Source organism: Pundamilia nyererei, unplaced genomic scaffold (assembly GCF_000239375.1).
Source record: "Pundamilia nyererei isolate P.nyererei 1_Seehausen unplaced genomic scaffold, PunNye1.0 scaffold00211, whole genome shotgun sequence".
Taxonomy (NCBI): Eukaryota; Metazoa; Chordata; class Actinopteri; order Cichliformes; family Cichlidae; genus Pundamilia; species Pundamilia nyererei.
Genome location: NW_005187612.1, coordinates 487,793 through 507,913, shown reverse-complemented (window position 1 = coordinate 507,913; position 20,121 = coordinate 487,793). Strand labels below are relative to the sequence as shown.

The 20,121-nt window shown below is 39.9% G+C and overlaps 1 protein-coding gene across 1 annotated transcript in view; it reads right to left on the bottom strand.

Moving 5' to 3' along the window:
- pcxb (pyruvate carboxylase b) overlaps positions 1-20,121 on the bottom strand; it is a 268,562-nt gene that overhangs the window by 134,648 nt on the left and 113,793 nt on the right. The window contains exon 12 of the mRNA XM_013914625.1: positions 2,588-2,770. Coding sequence (XP_013770079.1) covers positions 2,588-2,770 — 183 coding nt within the window. The remainder of the gene's footprint in view (positions 1-2,587; positions 2,771-20,121) is intronic.

The window sequence follows — 20,121 nt, the reverse complement described above, 5'->3', positions numbered from 1 at the left end:
AATGCACATAAAAAAAACAGCTGCTTGTTTAAGTGAAAACACATTGTTTTTGTTTCTTTTGCACTAATAAAGTTGTGGAGTTGTAAAGTGTTTTTTCTAGTGTCAATTATATCGTCAGTTATATCTTTATCACAAATTTTCAAATGTATATCGTGATAAATAGTTGTGGTCATATCGCCCTGATCTAGGTCCAACCTGTACATTCAGATCACCTTTTTTGCAACACACACAGGTATCAGCACTTCAGTCTTATACTCAGTATAACAACCCAAAATGGACAAACCTCAAAGTATGTGTAATATACATGCTCAGATACACTATTCCTAAGCATTGCACATTTCCCTCCATTAAACCCTTTTACACACACACACAAAAAAAGTGATTTTTTTCAAGTATGATTCAAAATATGAAATACTGAAGACCACAGCATGAGCAAATCCACCGATTGGCCACATGCATGTCTGAAACCCTCTCCGAAACATTCTGCATTTCAGCCATCGCATGAATTCAACCTTGGAAAGAGAGACTGCTCAAGGATAAGATGACAAAAATAAATTTCTCTCCAGCCCATCTCTGTATATCCAAACAACTTCTGCAATCTTTCCATTACCCAGCTGCTCCAACAGCTTCATCTACATCTTCCACAGCTGATGCAACTTTTCTAACTGTTACACAAAAGCAAGGCTGCACTTTGTCTTCCAACCAGGTTAATTACAAACTACAATTGATTTTTTGTTTTTTGTTTTTTGCTTGAACCAATTTAAATTTCATAAAATGTAAACTTGTAGACTTTGTTATCCTAAAATAACTCACCTATTTTCAACCTTTTGTTGCATTTAGCCATGTTCATTGTACGGTGGAAAAAGACCACAGAGAGGATTTATGGATGTAATGAAACTTTGCAACCTTTTTTGCTTTGAAATCATTAATGACATTTTCTGTTTATGTTAACTTAAATAAACTGGAAAGCATCTTTTCTCTTACCCACAGCTTAAGATCAGATATGTTGATACTGAATTATTCATGAAGCCGACTTTGTCTACTTACCAAAACCATAAAGATTTCAAATCAAGTTTTTCACTTCAGTGAATATTTGCATCTATTGCCCGACCTAATCTTACAACAAAAACATCAGAGACTTGGCTCTCTGATACACTGTTATACATTGTTGCCAGATTAAAGATTACAAACACCATTTACCTCTCAGTGGAGAAAAAGGCACATGTTTTGAGCTGCATGTATATGTTGGATTAGACTCATCGTGTTAATTTTTAATTGAGGAGAGAAAATTGCACATTTAAATGTGCTGTGAAATGTGTGAATGATGACAGCAACAGGAAATCCAAATTACAAAAAAAAAATAAAAATCTTGTGCTTGTCTAATTCAACTATTAATTGGTTTTGTAACATGTTAGCCATTTTTAGTGTTTATAAAATGCTAAATGTTATTATGCTGGCACATAAATACAAAAAATATAGAGGTTTCCATTTATCAATGTAACATTGTACAAAGTTTAACAGGAATGTTTTGATGGTCGTCTCAGCAGTTAGTGATCACAGTCACATGGATTGAGGGGGTTTTAACTTGTTTTCTTATTAATGACTAAGATGCAAGTTGTCATAATTAGATTAAAAATACATTTCATCCGTTTCACCGTGGTTTAATAAAAACAGATGTGTGAGGTGCACACGCAGTCCCTAAGGACCCCAAAGCACTTTACACATCCAGTCATCCACCCATTCACACACACACTGGTGATGGCAAGCTACATTGTAGCCACAGCCACCCTGGGGCGCACTGACACTGCCGGACACTGGCGCCACCGGGCCCTCTGACCACCACCAGTAGGCAACGGGTGAAGTGTCTTGCCCAAGGACAAAATGACCAAGACTGTCCAAGCCGGGGCTCGAACCGGCAACCTTCCGAAGACGAACTGCCAACTCTTGAGCCACGATCGCCCCACATCGTTTACATCTTTCTCTTTGTGCTGCAAGTGGGAAATAACCTCCCAGGCGTGTTTTTCCCTCACCAGCAGCAGTAATGCACTTGTGTTTCTGTGTATGGGCTGCAGTGTTATGAAAGGTGGATAGCACTACCTTAACAAGTGCAAGTTGTTGTGACAAAACTGCTATAAGCCAACAACAACTGGCACCTTCTGACACAGGCAGAGTGTGTTTTCAGTCGGAAAGCCAAGAAATAAAGAGCAACATAAACCATGTAATCAGCCAGAAAGGTCACACAGGCTAAGTGTCCAAGACTGCTAGCGCACCACTTCTTAGCTGTGGCACTCTGCAGCAACTGAGTACACACTCGCTCTCTTTCAGCTTTAAATGCATCACACCATTAATCTAAACTACCCTGAGTAGTTTTAGACGGGCTCTTACCATGCCAGCCACCAATACACAGAGTAGAATTCAATTTATATCCGAGCTGTGAAAGAATCAATCCCCATGCCAAAATGTTCATTAGTTCCCGAGTTTCCTCATCAGCTCAACTAGCCAAACAACAGCTAGAAAAGCAAATTAAACCAGGAAAAACATGCACAAAGCTGGAACCCTTTGGAGCGCACTTGGCCGAATGTCCTACCTTAACCCCTCTCACTCTGAACTCAGCCAGAGCTCGGCTCATCTTGGAGGCTGCTGTGTTCAGGTCCTTTCCGCTGGCGATGACTTTCACTAGTAATGAGTCATAGTGTGGAGAAATGACGGCACCCTGGAAGGCTGAGGCGCTGTCCAGACGGATGCCCATGCCCTCGCCGCTTCGGAAGACCTGGCAGGAAGAACACGGCACAGGTTAATATTTTTGAAGGAAAATGTCTGTCATTGCACAAGAGAGACATTTAATATAGAAAAAAGGTCATTATTGATAGTCTGTTATCAATATATAATACATTTTCTGTACACTCAGGACAAATTCTCAATTTCTGCCATTTCTGATTTGTTCATTAACAATAAACAAATGTGCAAAACAATATATGCACAGTATTTTTGTGGATTTCATTACATTGGATTTTTCTGCAGTTGGCAAGATAATACACTTGGATAATTTGCCAATACAAGATTTAGTGTTCTCATTAGGGATATTATTGTATTACCCTGCAAGGTCTAGTAATGCTACTGAATGCATTTCCCCCCCCAGCTATTCCTCTTCGATATATTTTACAGGAAGCACTAACATTTGTGTTATTTCTGCTATTGAAACTGCTATTAACTGGTTGTATTTTCACTACTTTGGAAACAGACAATACTGGTATATGTCCCTGCAATCACTGTTTGAGCTGGGATCAATGACCAGTGCAGGCACATCTATTCAGACCCTGAAAAAAAGCATATTAAGGAGCCAGGCAGAAAAAGTATCCTGGTGTCTCAGTGCACTGAAATGTAACAGTGTGTTAGATTCAAATGAAGCCTTTCAAGCTTAGTCACATGTCTCTCATCACTCACTCATTTAAAATATAAAAGTTAACTTTAAAAGACCAAAAGCTAAAACATTCTGCTCCTTCTGACAGGGCTGTCATTTAAACAACAGACATTGCAGGATCACATCTACCAGGTGCCTAAAACCTCAGCATAACGTAACATACACTGAAAATAATGGAGGCCAGATATACAAGAAGAGGAAAATAACGAGATGAGAGTGAAGAAAACGAGCATGAGATGAGTGAGAAAGGCTGAACTGTTCCAAACCACTTGGCAAGAGAGCAGAGAGGAAGGCGAAGTGAAGAGGAGAATGAGGAGTGTCCAACACTACAGCATATGGAGCCCCTCGAGGGCTGGAGGAGAAAGAGGAGTCGAAATTATAATTATAACAATGTTTTGCCACACTGGTGATCTGCTGCTAATATTAACAGATGAAGTGCAGAGCTGTCAACATTCATAATAACATTTTTTCATTAATCATTTGCACCACAACTTGACATTTCATCTAGTATGACCCCTCTCCTGTGAAACAACTCGCTGCCACATTAAAAAAAAAAACTAAATAAATTTGTGATAGTAATGTTTAAAAAAATTAAAAAAATAAAAGTCAAGCCAAGCCTCATCTCTGTTTTTCATGGGAAGTGGAAAATCAGAGCAGCAATTTAATGTGCAAACACATAAATACAGAACATAATGAAAAGCTTGAAAGTCAGTATTTAGTATGACCATCTTTATTCAACATGGCCTGAACTCTTAGGCAGCTTTTAGTCAAAGTTCTCGAGGCTTGTTAAAGGACATTCAGAACTCTTCGTAGGCTGTGGCTCCCTTTTCTTCTGTTCTCTGTCCAGAGACTAATGTTGAGGTCCGGGCTCTGCGGTGGTCGACCCATGACTGATGGCATTTAAATAATAATGTAATATGTATACTTTATTGATCCCTGTGGGGAAAATCCTCTCTGCATTTAACCTTTCTAGACTATATTGCATGGTGGAACATCTGACCCCCACTATGTCTTAAAGATGGCTGTAGACCCTCACTGATGTGCCTCCCTCCTGACCTACTCCATACATGCCGATGATGATTTCAACCAAATCTTTCAAATTTGGATTCCTCGCTCCATAAGACCTGTTGCCACTAATTTTTAGTCTTCTCCACAGCCACACTTCCACCGAGACTATTTCTGAGGCTTCACTGAACAGCAGAAGGATAAACTAACGGGCCTGATGCAGCTCTCAGATCCTGTGTCAGGTCTGTGGCGTGTCCATTTCTCAAGGATGTGACTTTTAGATACTCTTCATCTGCTGTAGATAGTTTGTTTTAGGCCTGGCACGTCTTACTTTGTCTTCTATTTGTCTGGTTTGTCTGTTCAAATGTGCCATTTTTTAGGCAAATGGTTCTTTGGGAATCACCCTGTTGGTGCAAAAATACTATTTTATGCATTAAAAAACTATTGGCTATAGCAATTTTTACAGATTTGACTAAAGAAATGGGAACAAATCATGTGTATCCAAGGACAGAATTTCACATTGGCTCTTTATTAAATTGTAGTATGCATAAACACAAGACCTGTTCATCCCATGAACAAGGTTCCAGTGTTACGTGGATAAACAGAAAACTAAAAATTCAAAGAAAAACTTTGAAAGGCCTTCGGAAAATTTGAGCACTGTTCACTTACAAAAAAATAAAAAAAAATAAAAAAATCTAACGCTTCTTGGAAGCAAAATATAAAGTAACGAGGGGTGTCTCAACACATCTGTACGCCATTTCTTTACCAGTGACTTGTGGTAGAACAAAGTTAACCATTTAATCGCTGCAGAATTTGCTAAGAGGAGTGCTAACAAAGCGTTATGAGAGTTGGCACAAGAGGTGATGCAGCTAGAATAATTAGGACTGCATATTTTGGTGCAAGTATTTTTGCACTTGATGGATTCAACGGTTTAAAAAAAAAAAGAAGAAAAAAAAAGGACAAGTTGGCAATGATGGAAATTGTGGTTGTAGGCAGGTTCACTATAAACTGGACGGCGTCTTAGAAAGACAGACAAGAACCCACAGTATCTGTGTCAAAACTGAAAAAAAGCCAAATCAGCCCAAATGAGCACATGTAGATGCAACATTTAAGCCAAGTTAAGTGCCGCAGCAGGGAAGTAAAAGATGTGAAACTGCAATTTAGACATCAATACATCTGATCATCAAGCTGAATACTAAATAAATACCATGAGTATTGATGCATTTTTCAATTTGAATTTAATATTTCAAAGAATGACTTATTCATTGGATGTCCTCCACCAAGGAGGAGTTTTGATTTGTTTCAACTCAACTGGAGACCAAGTGGAGAACGACTGCCTGCAGAGAGCAATATCCTATTTCAAGGATCTCCCCTTTGATATGGGGCTGGTCATCAGCACTTCAAGTGTTGCTCAAGTAGATCTCAAATGTTTAGACTTTTATTTTACAATTTACAAGCTACTCTGCACATATTAGACCAAGTTTCAACCATGCTTGTGTAAAAAGTTGATCAAATCTTCTCAATAGTGCCTGATAAATTAAGACGTGGAATATCTACTTGAAATTGTCCAATCTCTACATTGTTGTTTGCATTGTCCCCCCCCCCCCAAATAAAAAATACAAAAAAGTGAGTGGTAAATGAAATATTTTACTGAAGCACAAAAAGCAGGAACAGTGATGTTTTCTGCTAATTGAAATGACAAAGAAAGTCAGAAATAAAGCGAACCCAAATATATCTTAGGTTTCTTTTTCTGCTGCTCACAAAGAGAAAAAAGAAAACCATCCCACAGTTCTGTTGATGGGCTGTACTCTGCCAACTGTGGCTTATCGGTATTGCCAATGGGGCTCTAGGGCAGTTTGTTTCCACAGTCATCTTGAGGCCGTTGCCAGCTCTCATCTGTGCAAATACCCCTGGGAAAATCTACAATCTGTTTACTTTTCCACTACTCATTAAATCTTTCCTTATTGTGGACTGGCTATATTTTAAAATTGTTCTGTCATCCTATAAAGCTGCAGGCCAAGCATACACACACACACAAGACAAATGCAGTTGTTTGCACTGAGTGCTATGTTCAAGTGACTGGCTGTCTGATAACTGTCCAGGTTTTTCTTGCACGCTGTTATTTAATATCAAAAAGCTAGATCTCCCAGAGGCAAGTAAAGCGCTTAGCATTGCTTATGCTCAAACTGATGCTGCTTTTTGATTTATTCAGGCTATAGTCTTCACAGAGGTTCACTGGGCATCTGGGCCTGTTTCAGCAACACCCCACTGCATAATGAGAACGGTACTTGGCGAACTCTTTTATACAGAGGTTGAAAAGATGAAAAGGAGGGAGACGGATCAGTAATTAGCTGGAAGCCAATTCTGTTCCTGACATCCTGGCTTTGTTGTTGGCATGCAAAAACCTAAAGGTTTCTGAAACTATTAGGGCCACCGAACAGCGATACAGTCTCACATTTGGATCAACATGTGCTGATGGACCTGATCTCAGGATGACCACGGACATCTCCAAGGAGGAGGCACAGGAGGGCACCACCACTGAAATCACACTGGATTAAATCTAAAAGCAGGATCTGATGATTTGACAGCTATATGTAGGAGCAGCCCGTAACAGTGCCTGGTGCACTGTGCAAGATACGGAGCACGTGGAGTTTTCTTCAAGGACAATGTTGCTTATTCAGCAAGACAATCCCAAAACACATTCAACACATATTACAATACCATGGCTGCAATGCAAGAATGCTGCAGACTGCTCACCCACATAAACATTTTGATGAATTAATAAGGACCAAAACCACTGAACTGCTAAGTAGCCGAAATCTTGTGCACATGGAATAAATTTTTTTTAAAAAAAAAAGTATTTTCAAACTACAGCTATGACTCAAACACAGAGGTGATGCAGCTCTGATAACTAGGACTGCAAATACTCCATATGCATGTTACAATGTTTTTGCTGCTACAGTATATCAATATGATCATGAGTAGAAGGAGTAATTTTCTGCAAAGTGAGACTCATGACATGTAGTGACAATACAAGTGATTCATAAGAAATCTGGCACAAGAAAAGATTTATCTGTAGCTACCGAGTACCAACAAAGAGCACCAGTCCAAACAGAAGTTAAAACCCATTTTTAAACATTCCTGGAATAGAAAAGGGGAAGACATGAGTCTAAGAAGACCTCAAAAAAACTTAAAAATTAACACACACACTGAAATAGGTTGTGTCATAATATGGCTCAGTAGTATGTATGCACTCAACGTCTGAGCACACTCCTGGTGAGAGTGTGTCCTGGGATCTCTCCTCCCAGACCTGGATCAGAGCATCAGAGAGCTCTAACAGTCTGCAGTGATTTTTAATATCAGGTCCACTGATACAATACGTTGTATAGGCTAATTCTTGGGTTCCCCTTAGAGGTACATGAGAGCCAGTCAGTGACATCAATGTAATCATCCAGGAGCTGCCTATACACGCTGACCATATTTCTGCGCACCACAAGCCAAAGCCTTTGAACCGGCATAAGCTCCAATTTCATCCTGGTACCTAACAGCACTCAGGCTACCGTCCTTGATCCTCCAAGTATATGCTTCCCCAGGCTCTCTCTAACCCTCTGTCAAAACCAGTCATGCTGGATGATAACACGACTTTAGCCACACTCTGCTTCTTCAGACTCCTTCACATCTATCATACATGCTCAGTGTGAATCTGCTCTGATCTCCGAAGAGAACGAGGCACCTGTAGTGAGCCTGCCAGTTTTGGCGTTTTCTGGCAAATTCAGAACTAAGATCCCACAACAGGATGCCGGGCCCTCACGCCACCTCATGGAGTCCAGTTCTCATAGTGTGGTCAGAAACATGCTGGGACCCTCTGTTCCTCCTCACAAAGAGGAGCAGATACTGGCCATCCTGCTGAGTCGTCTCGCTCTCTCTCATAATGTAAGAGCCCATCTCACAGCATCTCTTCCACACTCTTGAGACACATCAAAACTCCTTGCAACACCACATACGGATGTGCCATCCTGGACGAAACACCACCAGGAGGGAAAAGGAGGGCAACGGTCTGGTCAGCACCTGCAACAAAATTCCCTTTTCGGATACTGTCAATTTAATTTGTACCAAAGTAGGTCAAATCCCCAACAGATTGTCATCAAATCCAGATTGGATATCAAAGTGGAAGTTAGATTAAAAACAGTTTTGCCTCACATGCTAACCTACACACTTTGCCTGTGTTCATTTTCTCTAGTTCAGACACGTAACCTCACAGCATTATACCACATATTTGTCATAACAATCTTGCCATACAGCTGCAGCCTCCTGCAACACTGAAGACTGCCTGCACAGTCTCACTTAACTGGACCCACACAAAGACACACTGATGTATTTAATAAAAGATTTATGTTTGAATACATAAATCTTTGCTACAGGCTTTAATATATGCTGGACAGCAATAAGAAATGGGGCTATAAAAACACACATTCATGCAGAGAAATCTGATACCAATATTGTTTTGAAATAGATTTTTTTTTAAACTGTAAACAACTCTACGCTGCCTGTGTCAGGAGACTAATCAAATGGGCAGGAAGACAGATGCTTACCGTTACACTTTACTGAACAAATATATATACATGGGATATGTAGTTGGACTGGAAGCCAAATGACTCAGTGGATATTGGAACCAGTCAGACAAGTAGTTTAAATGGGAAAATACAAATGGGAGAGGGGGGAAAAAAAAAAGGAAATATAAATTCCAGGACACTATCAGAAACAAAACATTTCCACTCTGCGCCCCCCCCACCCCCTTCCCAAATGAAACCAGTGTAGTGGCATTTCTATATTTACTTTTGTCTGCTATCTGTTAACGAGGGCTTGTGAACTCTCGCGCTGTGCCTTTGTCAGTATATAAAGACGCAGTATGTGATCACTGCATTGACGGTGGCTTCAAGCATTTAGATATCAGCAGAATGGTGCTAAAGCAAAATGCCACAGAGACCATCCACTCGCTCAGCATGGACTCGAACAAAAACAGCATCTCTAAAGATTTTGCAGCCAGAAAAAGAAAAAGTATGAGAGACTATACAGGCAGATTTGAATGGAAGGCCAAGTACCACATAAATAATTAAAGCGAAGGTGGCAGCTTCTTTCAGCTCAGGGCGCTGTACAACAGGAAAAATTCTCTCACTCTTTCACCACGTCATTTTATCTCCATCTTAACTCATTTTCTTTCATGCACACAAGACATACAAATAATTTAAGTGCTTAAATGGTTTCACACACACACACACACACACACACGGTTCTCTGTTGTCTTGTACACTTGTGTGGGCTGTCATCTTGTTCCTTATGCAATAATCCAGCTTTATCCTCCTGTTTTCCTTGGGATTCCTGTTAATCAGTAAATGCACATGTGCACACAAGCTAAAATGAAGGCTTTCTGCTTAATACTATCTTCCTTATAATATTTCCACAATCAAACAATGCCACTTTTCACCATCTTCCCTCCTTTTATCCTCACAATTTGTTCAGTCGTTACTGCAAACTCTGAAAGAAAGTATCCTTTAATGTGATCTCTACCTTCTTTTCCAAATGCTCAAAGTGCCTCTCTCAGATTATCCTTCACTCACTCTGAAGCATAGATCGATGGTATATTTCTCTTCAATTGCAACAATAGCTTATGTAAAGATTGTAGAGAACTGAGTCATAAAACTACAGTGCGGTTGGCACAAACAAATGAGCTGAAAAGTTTCACTTGACCAAGTCGATATGCCACCTTAAAACAGTAATAAGTGAAGAGCACGAAAAAAATGAGTCCAGAGAGCCCATTTGAACATTGATTTAAGACGTCTACACATATAACAACACATCAGTGGTTTTACTGAAATGGTTTTATCCAACTGTTGGGAGATCACAGAGTTTCAGTGTGAGAGCTTTGCAATTTATCATGTGGACAAGCTTTACACCACTGAACTCGGACTGGAGAAATCCCTCTCAAGCAATAACAACAAAAAGACACTTTACTATACAAAAAGAGCAAATTCATCAAACATTTGTGTTGCACAGCTCTCTTTTATTTCAGCAATAACAATTTTAATTATAAAAAGTGCCAAAGCAGAAACATGATTTAATGTGTTTTCACTTCTTTGGTAAAGGAAACAAAGTCACAGGTTTGATCAATCGTAGCTCCCAAGCTCATATTTGCCTCCGCAGCAGGAGTGCTATGGATGTGGCCACGTATATAAACACAACTGGCCGAACCTCTGCCCCTGAAGTAAAGACGGTGGGGCAAATGGCGGCTTCAAAAAAATCTGCGTTCGCACCTGTGCATTTTTAATTGCTTAATTTTGAGTTTATAACAATGCATCGATTGTTGGAAGACATACTTACACACTAATTAAAAGTGCAACTTCTAACTTTCAAGTAAAACTACAAAATCGGCCGACTGTTCCTTTAAAATTGAAAGTAATATAAACTAATATCGGTTGGTCAGCTTCCCGCTGTTGACAATATTGTGTTTTTAAAGACGTGGTACATTGCAGCAGGGGAGTGTAAAGTGCAGAAACAGACGTGAAATGACTTTGATTTTGGGTCTTAGTTTCAAACAAACAACTGAACAAGATCCTTGTTACCTTCAACTCATTTAGGGATTTTAACACAGAAATGGTTCAATTTCTCAGCCTCCGTAAGTGGACCCTATTCCAGATTTCACAGTTAGCTTGCTTTTGTGATAACAATGAAACCTCTTCAAAACACTCTCCAAACCATTTACCATTAAGTCCGTTTTCCCTTTTATCCACTCTACTCTCAATTCCCACTTTACAGACTCCTCAACCGAGGCTCACTCACAGCCCCTTCACCTTAAACCTTTCACCACCTTCGTCAAACTCAGTCCTGCTGCTACCTGGTTAAACTCTTTTGCATTTTGGCAGCCTAGGCTTACATATAGACTTATAAGTCAGCACGAACGCACCTGAATCTGATCTATGGAGAGGAAACATTGAGACAACACTGCCTGCCAGAAACAGACCAAAAGTGAAGGCAATATCTGAGCTCCAACTGATATCGTACCAATTAGAGTTGGAGAGGAGCAGATGGAGAGGCAGAAACACAGAGAGGTAAGGAGAGCAATGAAGGGAACGAGACAGAATAACACATGGAGTTGGGGAGAGATGAAAATGTATGTTCCATGTTAATGTTTGAAGTCAAGCTGCATGGATGAATGAAGACGGAAAGAAGTGAGACAGGGGGAAGTGAAGTAAAAACAAGGTCATTCGCCAACACCTATTTCAATACTTCAAAGAAACAAAACAAAAGACAAACATGTTTTAAAAATTGCATCGTGTGTCCAAGCATTACCAGATCAGGCCGGAGGGTCCTTCACGACCCCTAAAAGACCCTTTTTAATTAATTCTCTATACAAAGTTTGTGGGGAGGTCAGAAATGAACACCAACTTCAAAGGGGGGAAATAAATCCAGCTTTCAATCACTTGACACAGAAACAAACTTCACAACTTTGTCACCAGTTTTAAAGACTCGATGTCTCTAAAGCATCTTCCTACTTTTCTCTTCTTTTTGCTAAATGCGTAAGTGGGTTGACTCCCAAGGAATTTGGTGACAGTTTATGTGCAGCCCTGGAAAAATCTGGCCATCTCCTGAATTTAATTACTGATGTCCTTCATAACTGGGTGTCTCGCTGTCACAGCTTCTGCATCATGTAACTGCAACGTGCCAAATTAAAATGTGCACTTGGTATGCTGTCACAAGCCCCCCCGAGCCAGTATGTTTACCACAGTTTTCAATTAAAATATTGACCTTTTATTTCACTTAAGCCTAAATTAAAGAAATTCCAAGGGAAATGTTAACTTTTGAAAGTGGGCAGATGCCATAAGCTCAGTCTCCACTGACACCATAATGGTTATGGTATTTAATATTCCGAAGAGCTAATGACAGAGGAACCTTGAATCAAAGTGTGAAAAAATCACACAGCATATATGCTGTTCCAGTTGAGCATAACAAGGTGACATCTTTGTATGTGGCACAGAAAGCAGATACAGTGGGGCAAAAAAGTATTTAGTCAGTCACCGATTGTGCAAGTTCCCCCACCTAAAATGATGACAGAGGTCAGTAATTTGCACCAGAGGTACACTTCAACTGTGAGAGACAGAATGTGAAAAAAAAATCCATGAATCCACATGGTAGGATTTGTAAGGAATTTATTCGTAAATCAGGGTGGAAAATAAGTATTTGGTCAATAACAAAAATACAACTCAATACTTTGTAACATAACCTTTGTTGGCAATAACAGAGGTCAAACGTTTACTATAGGTCTTTACCAGGTTTGCACACACAGTAGCTGGTATTTTGGCCCATTACTCCATGCAGATCTTCTCGAGAGCAGTGATGTTTTGGGGCTGTCGCCGAGCAACACGGACTTTCAACTCCTGCCACAGATTTTCTATGGGGTTGAGGTCTGGAGACTGGCTAGGCCACTCCAGGACTTTCAAATGCTTCTTACGGAGCCACTCCTTTGTTGCCCGGGCGGTGTGTTTTGGATCATTGTCATGTTGCAAGACCCAGCCTCGTTTCATCTTCAAAGTTCTCACTGATGGAAGGAGGTTTTGGCTCAAAATCTCACGATACATGGCCCCATTCATTCTGTCCTTAACACGGATCAGTCGTCCTGTCCCCTTGGCAGAAAAACAGCCCCATAGCATGATGTTTCCACCCCCATGCTTCACAGTAGGTATGGTGTTCTTGGGATGCAACTCAGTATTCGTCTTCCTCCAAACACGACGAGTTGAGTTTATACCAAAAAGTTCTACTTTGGTTTCATCTGACCACATGACATTCTCCCAATCCTCTGCTGTATCATCCATGTGCTCTCTGGCAAACTTCAGACGGGCCTGGACATGCACTGGCTTCAGCAGCAGAACACGTCTGGCACTGCGGGATTTGATTCCCTGCCGTTGTAGTGTGTTACTGATGGTGACCTTTGTTACTTTGGTCCCAGCTCTCTGCAGGTCATTCACCAGGTCCCCCCGTGTGGTTCTGGGATCTTTGCTCACCGTTCTCATGATCATTTTGACCCCACGGGATGAGATCTTGCGTGGAGCCCCAGATCGAGGGAGATTATCAGTGGTCTTGTATGTCTTCCATTTTCTGATGATTGCTCCCACAGTTATTTTTTTCACACCAAGCTGCTTGCCTATTGTAGATTCACTCTTCCCAGTCTGGTGCAGGTCTACAATACTTTTCCTGGTGTCCTTCGAAAGCTCTTTGGTCTTGGCCATGGCGGAGTTTGGAGTCTGACTGTTTGAGGCTGTGGACAGGTGTCTTTTATACAGATGATGAGTTCAAACAGGTGCCATTCATACAGGTAACGAGTGGGGGACAGAAAAGCTTCTTACAGAAGACGTTACAGGTCTGTGAGAGCCAGAGATTTTCCTTGTTTGAGGTGACCAAATACTTATTTTCCACCCTAATTTACGAATAAATTCTTTACAAATCCTACCATGTGGATTCATGGATTTTTTTTTCACATTCTGTCTCTCACAGTTGAAGTGTACCTCTGGTGCAAATTACTGACCTCTGTCATCATTTTAAGTGGGGGAACTTGCACAATCGGTGGCTGACTAAATACTTTTTTGCCCCACTGTAAATCAGGGCCAGTCATGGAAATGAGTAACAGACTGTTGCCTCAGAAGGACGTCATCTCTCTCCTGCGCATTTCTTATGGTCACACATTCACTGAGAACATGAACAAGCTCTGAAAGCAATGCATTACTACCTCGATTATTTATGAACGTATGTGAAAAGAAAACCTTGGCGTTTGCCTTCAATACTGGAATACATCTAAGACGTGGAACACCTAAGGCAGCACACACAGCCAGATCCTTATTTGCTCCATCCAGACTTTTGTTCTCAAATAAATGAAAATACTAAAGCAACTATGCACCCAAGTGTAGTCTAAAAAATCCTGCCGTCTATATATTATTTACAGAGACTCAAAAAGATTATGTTAATGTTATCTCAGAGGTATCAGACGGGTAACAAATTTGGCAAAAAAATTGCTACAAATTAAATTGATGGTGTTCTATGTGTATGTAGTACATCCATGTGATGCTACTGGCCTTTAGCTACAGGTGCTTTACGCTGGTCTGCTTTAATACCCAACTCCACTGACTGGAGAACTTAAATGCCTATGTTGATAATAAGCGGGACCTCTCACACTTCACTATAACACAAAGGGACAAACACTAGAGGTTTATTTATTTTAAACAGAGACCTTTTCACAGAATTAATGGCTGCACTGGTTACATAAATCCGACTCGGCTGAATCATGGCTACTCTAACGACAGCAAAGCAATTTCTCCTTGCTTCAATTAAAAGTTACTCTGCATTTTCTACAATCTTTCACAAGTTATTAGCAAAGTCTGAAACCAGGGAGACATGAACATTCTCATTTCATTAACAGAAAGTTAACTGGAGACTTTCAGTGATGCATGAAAGGAGCCCTTTGTAAAATCATTTTCTTTCACCGAAATTATTTTTGAATTTTGGAAAAGAAAAAACCTGCACTGGTCATCTCTTACATGCACGAGGATCCTTCTACTGCAAATAATCCAGTCACACTGTCAATGGAAAATCTTTTAGTGCATATTTTTCATTATCTGTGGCTGTAATCCACAGCTGCTGTACAAGTGCATGAATTTAAAGTACATCTACTCCGATACTTTATTTCACTTTTACTCCTATACTTTCAATTTCACCTTCATTTCCTGTACAGTACAGGTTCTATTTTATACCATCTCACAAAACCATTACCTACCTCACTTTCCTCCCTGTATGTCTCCCTGGGGTATCACTGGCTTTATTTATCCTCTTTTACTTCATTTAAAATCTTTTCTTCCTTTCTTCCCTGCTCTGACTTTCAGTGTTTATTTTTCCTCCTGCCTTCCGTTTCCCTCTATTTACCACTTCACAGCAGCATCGATACATTTTTAGGCCAAGTCCAAAGATGTGTTTGTGTCCTTCATAATAAAAACATATTTATAGCCAAGTACTAACTAATTTGACAGTAAATGTTTGTGCACACTGCAGAGCACACATGCCCTGCTTTCAGATTCTTGTTGCCATTTATCAAAAGCCCATTTTTTGATACTCATACTGAACTGCTTTCTCCTTTCAATCCTCTCAGAGTGTGTGTTCCAGACGGCGGTGTAATGACCCTAATAAGCAATAGAAGACTGCTTCTTCACAGTTTTTCCTCCTTTTCATTTTCTCCCTTTTTAGCTCTGAATCTTCTGTCAATTATCACCCATTCTGCCTTGCTTCTACTCCTCAGAACACATTAATTTCCCCCTCTCTTCATATTCTCATCATCCTCCCTCTCATTTTCACCCCTTATTTCCTTTCTACTCCTGTGTAATTCCCATCTTCGCTCCACCCCACACACCCGTGGCCCAGCACTTCACTTCGACTGCCATCTTCCTTGCTTGAACCCTCTTCCTTCTTAATCTCTTCACAATTTCGTCCCTCCCTCCTTCATATATTCCTCTATTAAAAATTGCCATTAATCACCTAATTACATACAGTAGTAACTGTTCCATGATTGCTCACTACCATCATGAGGAGAAAATATGAAAAATAAAAATCACGCACAGCTCCTTAAAAATGTACCCATAAATGTCCACATTTTGTCCAACACCAAGCAAAAATCCAAACAAAGTGACTCCCAGCATAACCTCAGGAAGAAATACTGGGGCAGAGATGCTTGATGCCACACACACACACACACACACACACACACACACACACACCTCATGTAGTATTTAACATCCGTGTGACCATTAGAGTCAGTGGCAACCAGATGTCTCTGACAGCACTACAAGCTGTTTGGGGGTTTGGACGGAGGTTCAATGGACACAAACACACTTATTTGAATTACTAGCAGTCCACACTTACACAGACTTGCAGCCACAGTAGATATAAGTTGGTTCAGGAGGAGATGCAGACTTCTGCTATGAAGATGCATGTTTACACGCGTATGTACTGCATGGAAATAAATCCTCAGATCTTGCACATACAGTTTCCACCTGTCAATGCCTATGAGATTCTGAAGAGAGCTAGTGATGTCTAAGTTTATACTCAAAAAATAAAAACAAACCGTGTCTGAGAATTAATTCAACAGCCTAGACAAGACCCATCAAAGTTTCATCACCTCAGGGAAGCTGTTGGATTTTAGGTCCTAATGTTTAAATATGGAAATCTTGTTGAGTGTCCTCAGAAAACACCTTCAAAGTTCACATCTGTCCTGTGTGATTCCACCTTAATGTTTTCTAGTGTCTCTCTGCTTTTTACATTTAAGCAAATCTAAAGCTCAATTACAACCTGAGCATTAAGGTTGCCCTTACTTTCAACCTAAATTTTATTGCAGTTTATGCTCATAGAAGCTACATGTTGGCATGTTCTCATTCTTGGCTAAGCTGCACTGTTTGCACCGGTTTAATGGTTTATTACTGAATTGTTAGTCAAAATAACAGCATGACTTTATAGATTTAAATGGGGTCTGTCCATGTTTTGATTTGCAATAAAAATGTGGATGGATTGCTGTGAAATTTATTAAACACTTATGTGAAAAACACCAGAGACTCTGCAGTCATGTGACAAAGCACAGCCCATGATTTTATAGCTTGTTGAACCTAGTTTGGTAGGAATAACTTGAATTGTTATCTGTAGGACTTTCAGCCTGATGTGTAGGAGTTCTGACCCACTCTTCTTTACAACACGTTTTGCACACGGCCCCATTACATTTCAGAGGTCTGGACTTCCACTGGGTCACTGTCACATGACCTCACATTTGACTCTACGAGACCTTAATATACAGAGGACTGTGGTTGTCTTAGTGTCTGGCAGATGCCTACGCACAGTGACTGTAAAACAAGCCCACCCCTCCACCACCGTGTTTCACAGTTTGTATGTAGTGTTTGTGCTGATATGCTGAATTCGATTTTCAGTAAAAAGTTCCAACTTTGTAAAGCTAAACTATGCTACATTTGCACATGTCTTTGTCATGTCTCGTCTATAATATCCTGACCATAACTTGAACCTGGTATTCAATACCACTGCACAATCCACTTCGTATCGTCTGTCATGTCTTTATCATACAGTTAGTAATGTATAGTTATCATTATAGTATTGTTTAGTTAGTAATTAGTACCTTTTATCCCTTAATTTTACTGAAGTTTAGCACATTATTTATTTGTAATTTCTAGTTTGATATCTCTTGGAAATATATATTTTATATACTTATAATGCACCATGGGGGGCTTGGGGTGAAACAGAATTTGGGTACACTGTATACCATGTATACTGTTGTATTGACAATAAAGCTCTTGAATCTTGAATCTAAGCTTTGCTGCCATGTTCTTTTAAAGAGTAGAGGCTTTCTACTGGCCCTTCCAAAGAAGCCACACTTGTTCAGTCTTTTTCTGATTGTACCATCATGAACTTTGTAGGCTTCATTTAGCTAGTTAGAGTGAGAGGTAGGTCTTTGATTATTTTGAGCACTGCATGGTCTGACCTTGAGGTGATAATTGACTCCTATAAGATCCATGACGACTTGTTCCCACTGAATGTGTCTTTTGCAACATTGAGTAAAAGTCAAATGAAAGACTACCTCAGTGTGGCTGTTTTAGTTGGACACACAACTTATCAGGATTTAAAAATCTTGCTCTGCTCAACACAGTTGGGGACCTTTATGTGAAACGCCATCATCCCCAGTCAAGGTATTTGGATTTTCTACCAGTGTGCTTTACTTTTGATTGCTAGTGCAATATTAAAGGATTTTTTTTCCTGCGTGTGCATGTGGCACTTCTTCGCCTGCGGCAGAAGCCTTAGCCACTGCTCAGGCTTGTCGAGACTTCTCTCATCTTCTTCTGGCTCACCCAAAAGTTCAAACCATCTATCAGCTTTCATCTGCGCTGCCCATCTTCCTCACTGTGACGGCGCCGAACACATCTTAAGGCTATGCCTATACCATCCTAATATCCAAGTGCTTCCTCGTCAATTCCAACTTCAACAGATCTTTGATGTACTTGTTGCTTCAATGCTACGTATTTCTTGCGCCTCCAGGATCATGCTGTTTAGGTTCATAAAGTCAGCTACATTTTATATATATATATTTTTTTTTAAATCTATCACATACACCGATATGTTTTTCTGTACTCTTTACAGTAAAAAAAAAAAAAAAAAAGAAGAAGAAGAAAAGGAATCATCCATGTTCAGTAGTTGTGTGAAACCGAGGGACACATGAGTGTGCTGAATTAAAAATATTAATTCAGCACATTAATCGGCCACCCCTGCGTTTCATATAAACTTCCTCTGTGTATGCAAATATGTCCAATAAATTAAAGGCCTTCATTGAGATTTTGTTATAGAACTGTCAAAGTTACAGAAAGCAGTATTTTTTATGCAGCAAATAAAGAGTTCATTAACAACCAGAACAACAGTTAAAGATGCTTTTTTTTTAACTCAGATTGCTACGTGGTTCAACGTCAAATTTGACATGAAATGCTACTTTTAACACGCAAACATTTCACCAAACAAAGAAAAAACTCCAAAATGCAGTTTCCATTGCTAAATTGCATTTAACTTTTAAAATAGTATCTGTGCACTTATTGCTTTATAAATGTTATTCACAGTGGATTTTATTTATATATTAAACACCGACAGCTGCAGACACGAGCAGTTTGTCAGCCTTTATCTGTTCTGAGTGCTTCAATACAATCAATCTCAATTTGTTCTTTTCCAAAATTATACAGTGCCACCCCGCCATGCAGCGTAGAGATAAATTTTAAAACTTTTTGCAGCAACCCAAGACAGGAAAAAAAAAAAAAAAAAAGAGGAAAAAAAAGAAGAAAATAAACCAAAAAACCCCACATTATGATCCAAATTTTATTCCTGTAGCAACACCCAGAAATCACAAGATGATGTTCCTGGTCACAGATGCAATCAGCACCATCAGCAAACACATACAGATGACAGATTAAAAGGAAGCTGCTGTGTGCCAATAACACATTACGAAACCTTTTGCACATTTATCTTTTTAATCATGTGACAAAAACAGAGGGGGGTGGAAAATATGGCAACTGAGGAACAATGTAGAGAGAGAGAGGAGGGAGGAAAAGGCACTTTGATGGGAGAAAAATCCTGGCGCCAGTCAGTGGCAACCCTCAGCCTCCTAGTAGATACAACCTATGGTATGAATTTCAAAATCCTAGGTCACTTCCTTCAAGTTATCATGTTCACAACACTTTCAGAAGTCAACATCACTGAGATTCAAATCCATCTGTGATTTTTAGTAGATACGATTAGGGTATCAATTTCAAACTCTTAGGTCGCTTCGTTCGTGTCTACGTTGTCTGCCCGACGACAATACCCCAACAGCCTTCTACGGCCGAGGGACAAAGATAAGATAAAATTCAATGGAAGAGAAAAATTTGATCACAGACTACTTTGTGTGGTTTCTGTCTCCATTTTCATTCTCATGTCTGCATTAGGAAATGCAACACCATAGCAACAACACAATCCAAAATTCACTGGCAATCACTTCTCTCTCTTATCCTCACGCTCTCTATACAGTATAACAAAAAGCATCTGATTCTTGCTAAGCAGGTCACTTCAAACTACTTCTTCCCTCCCTA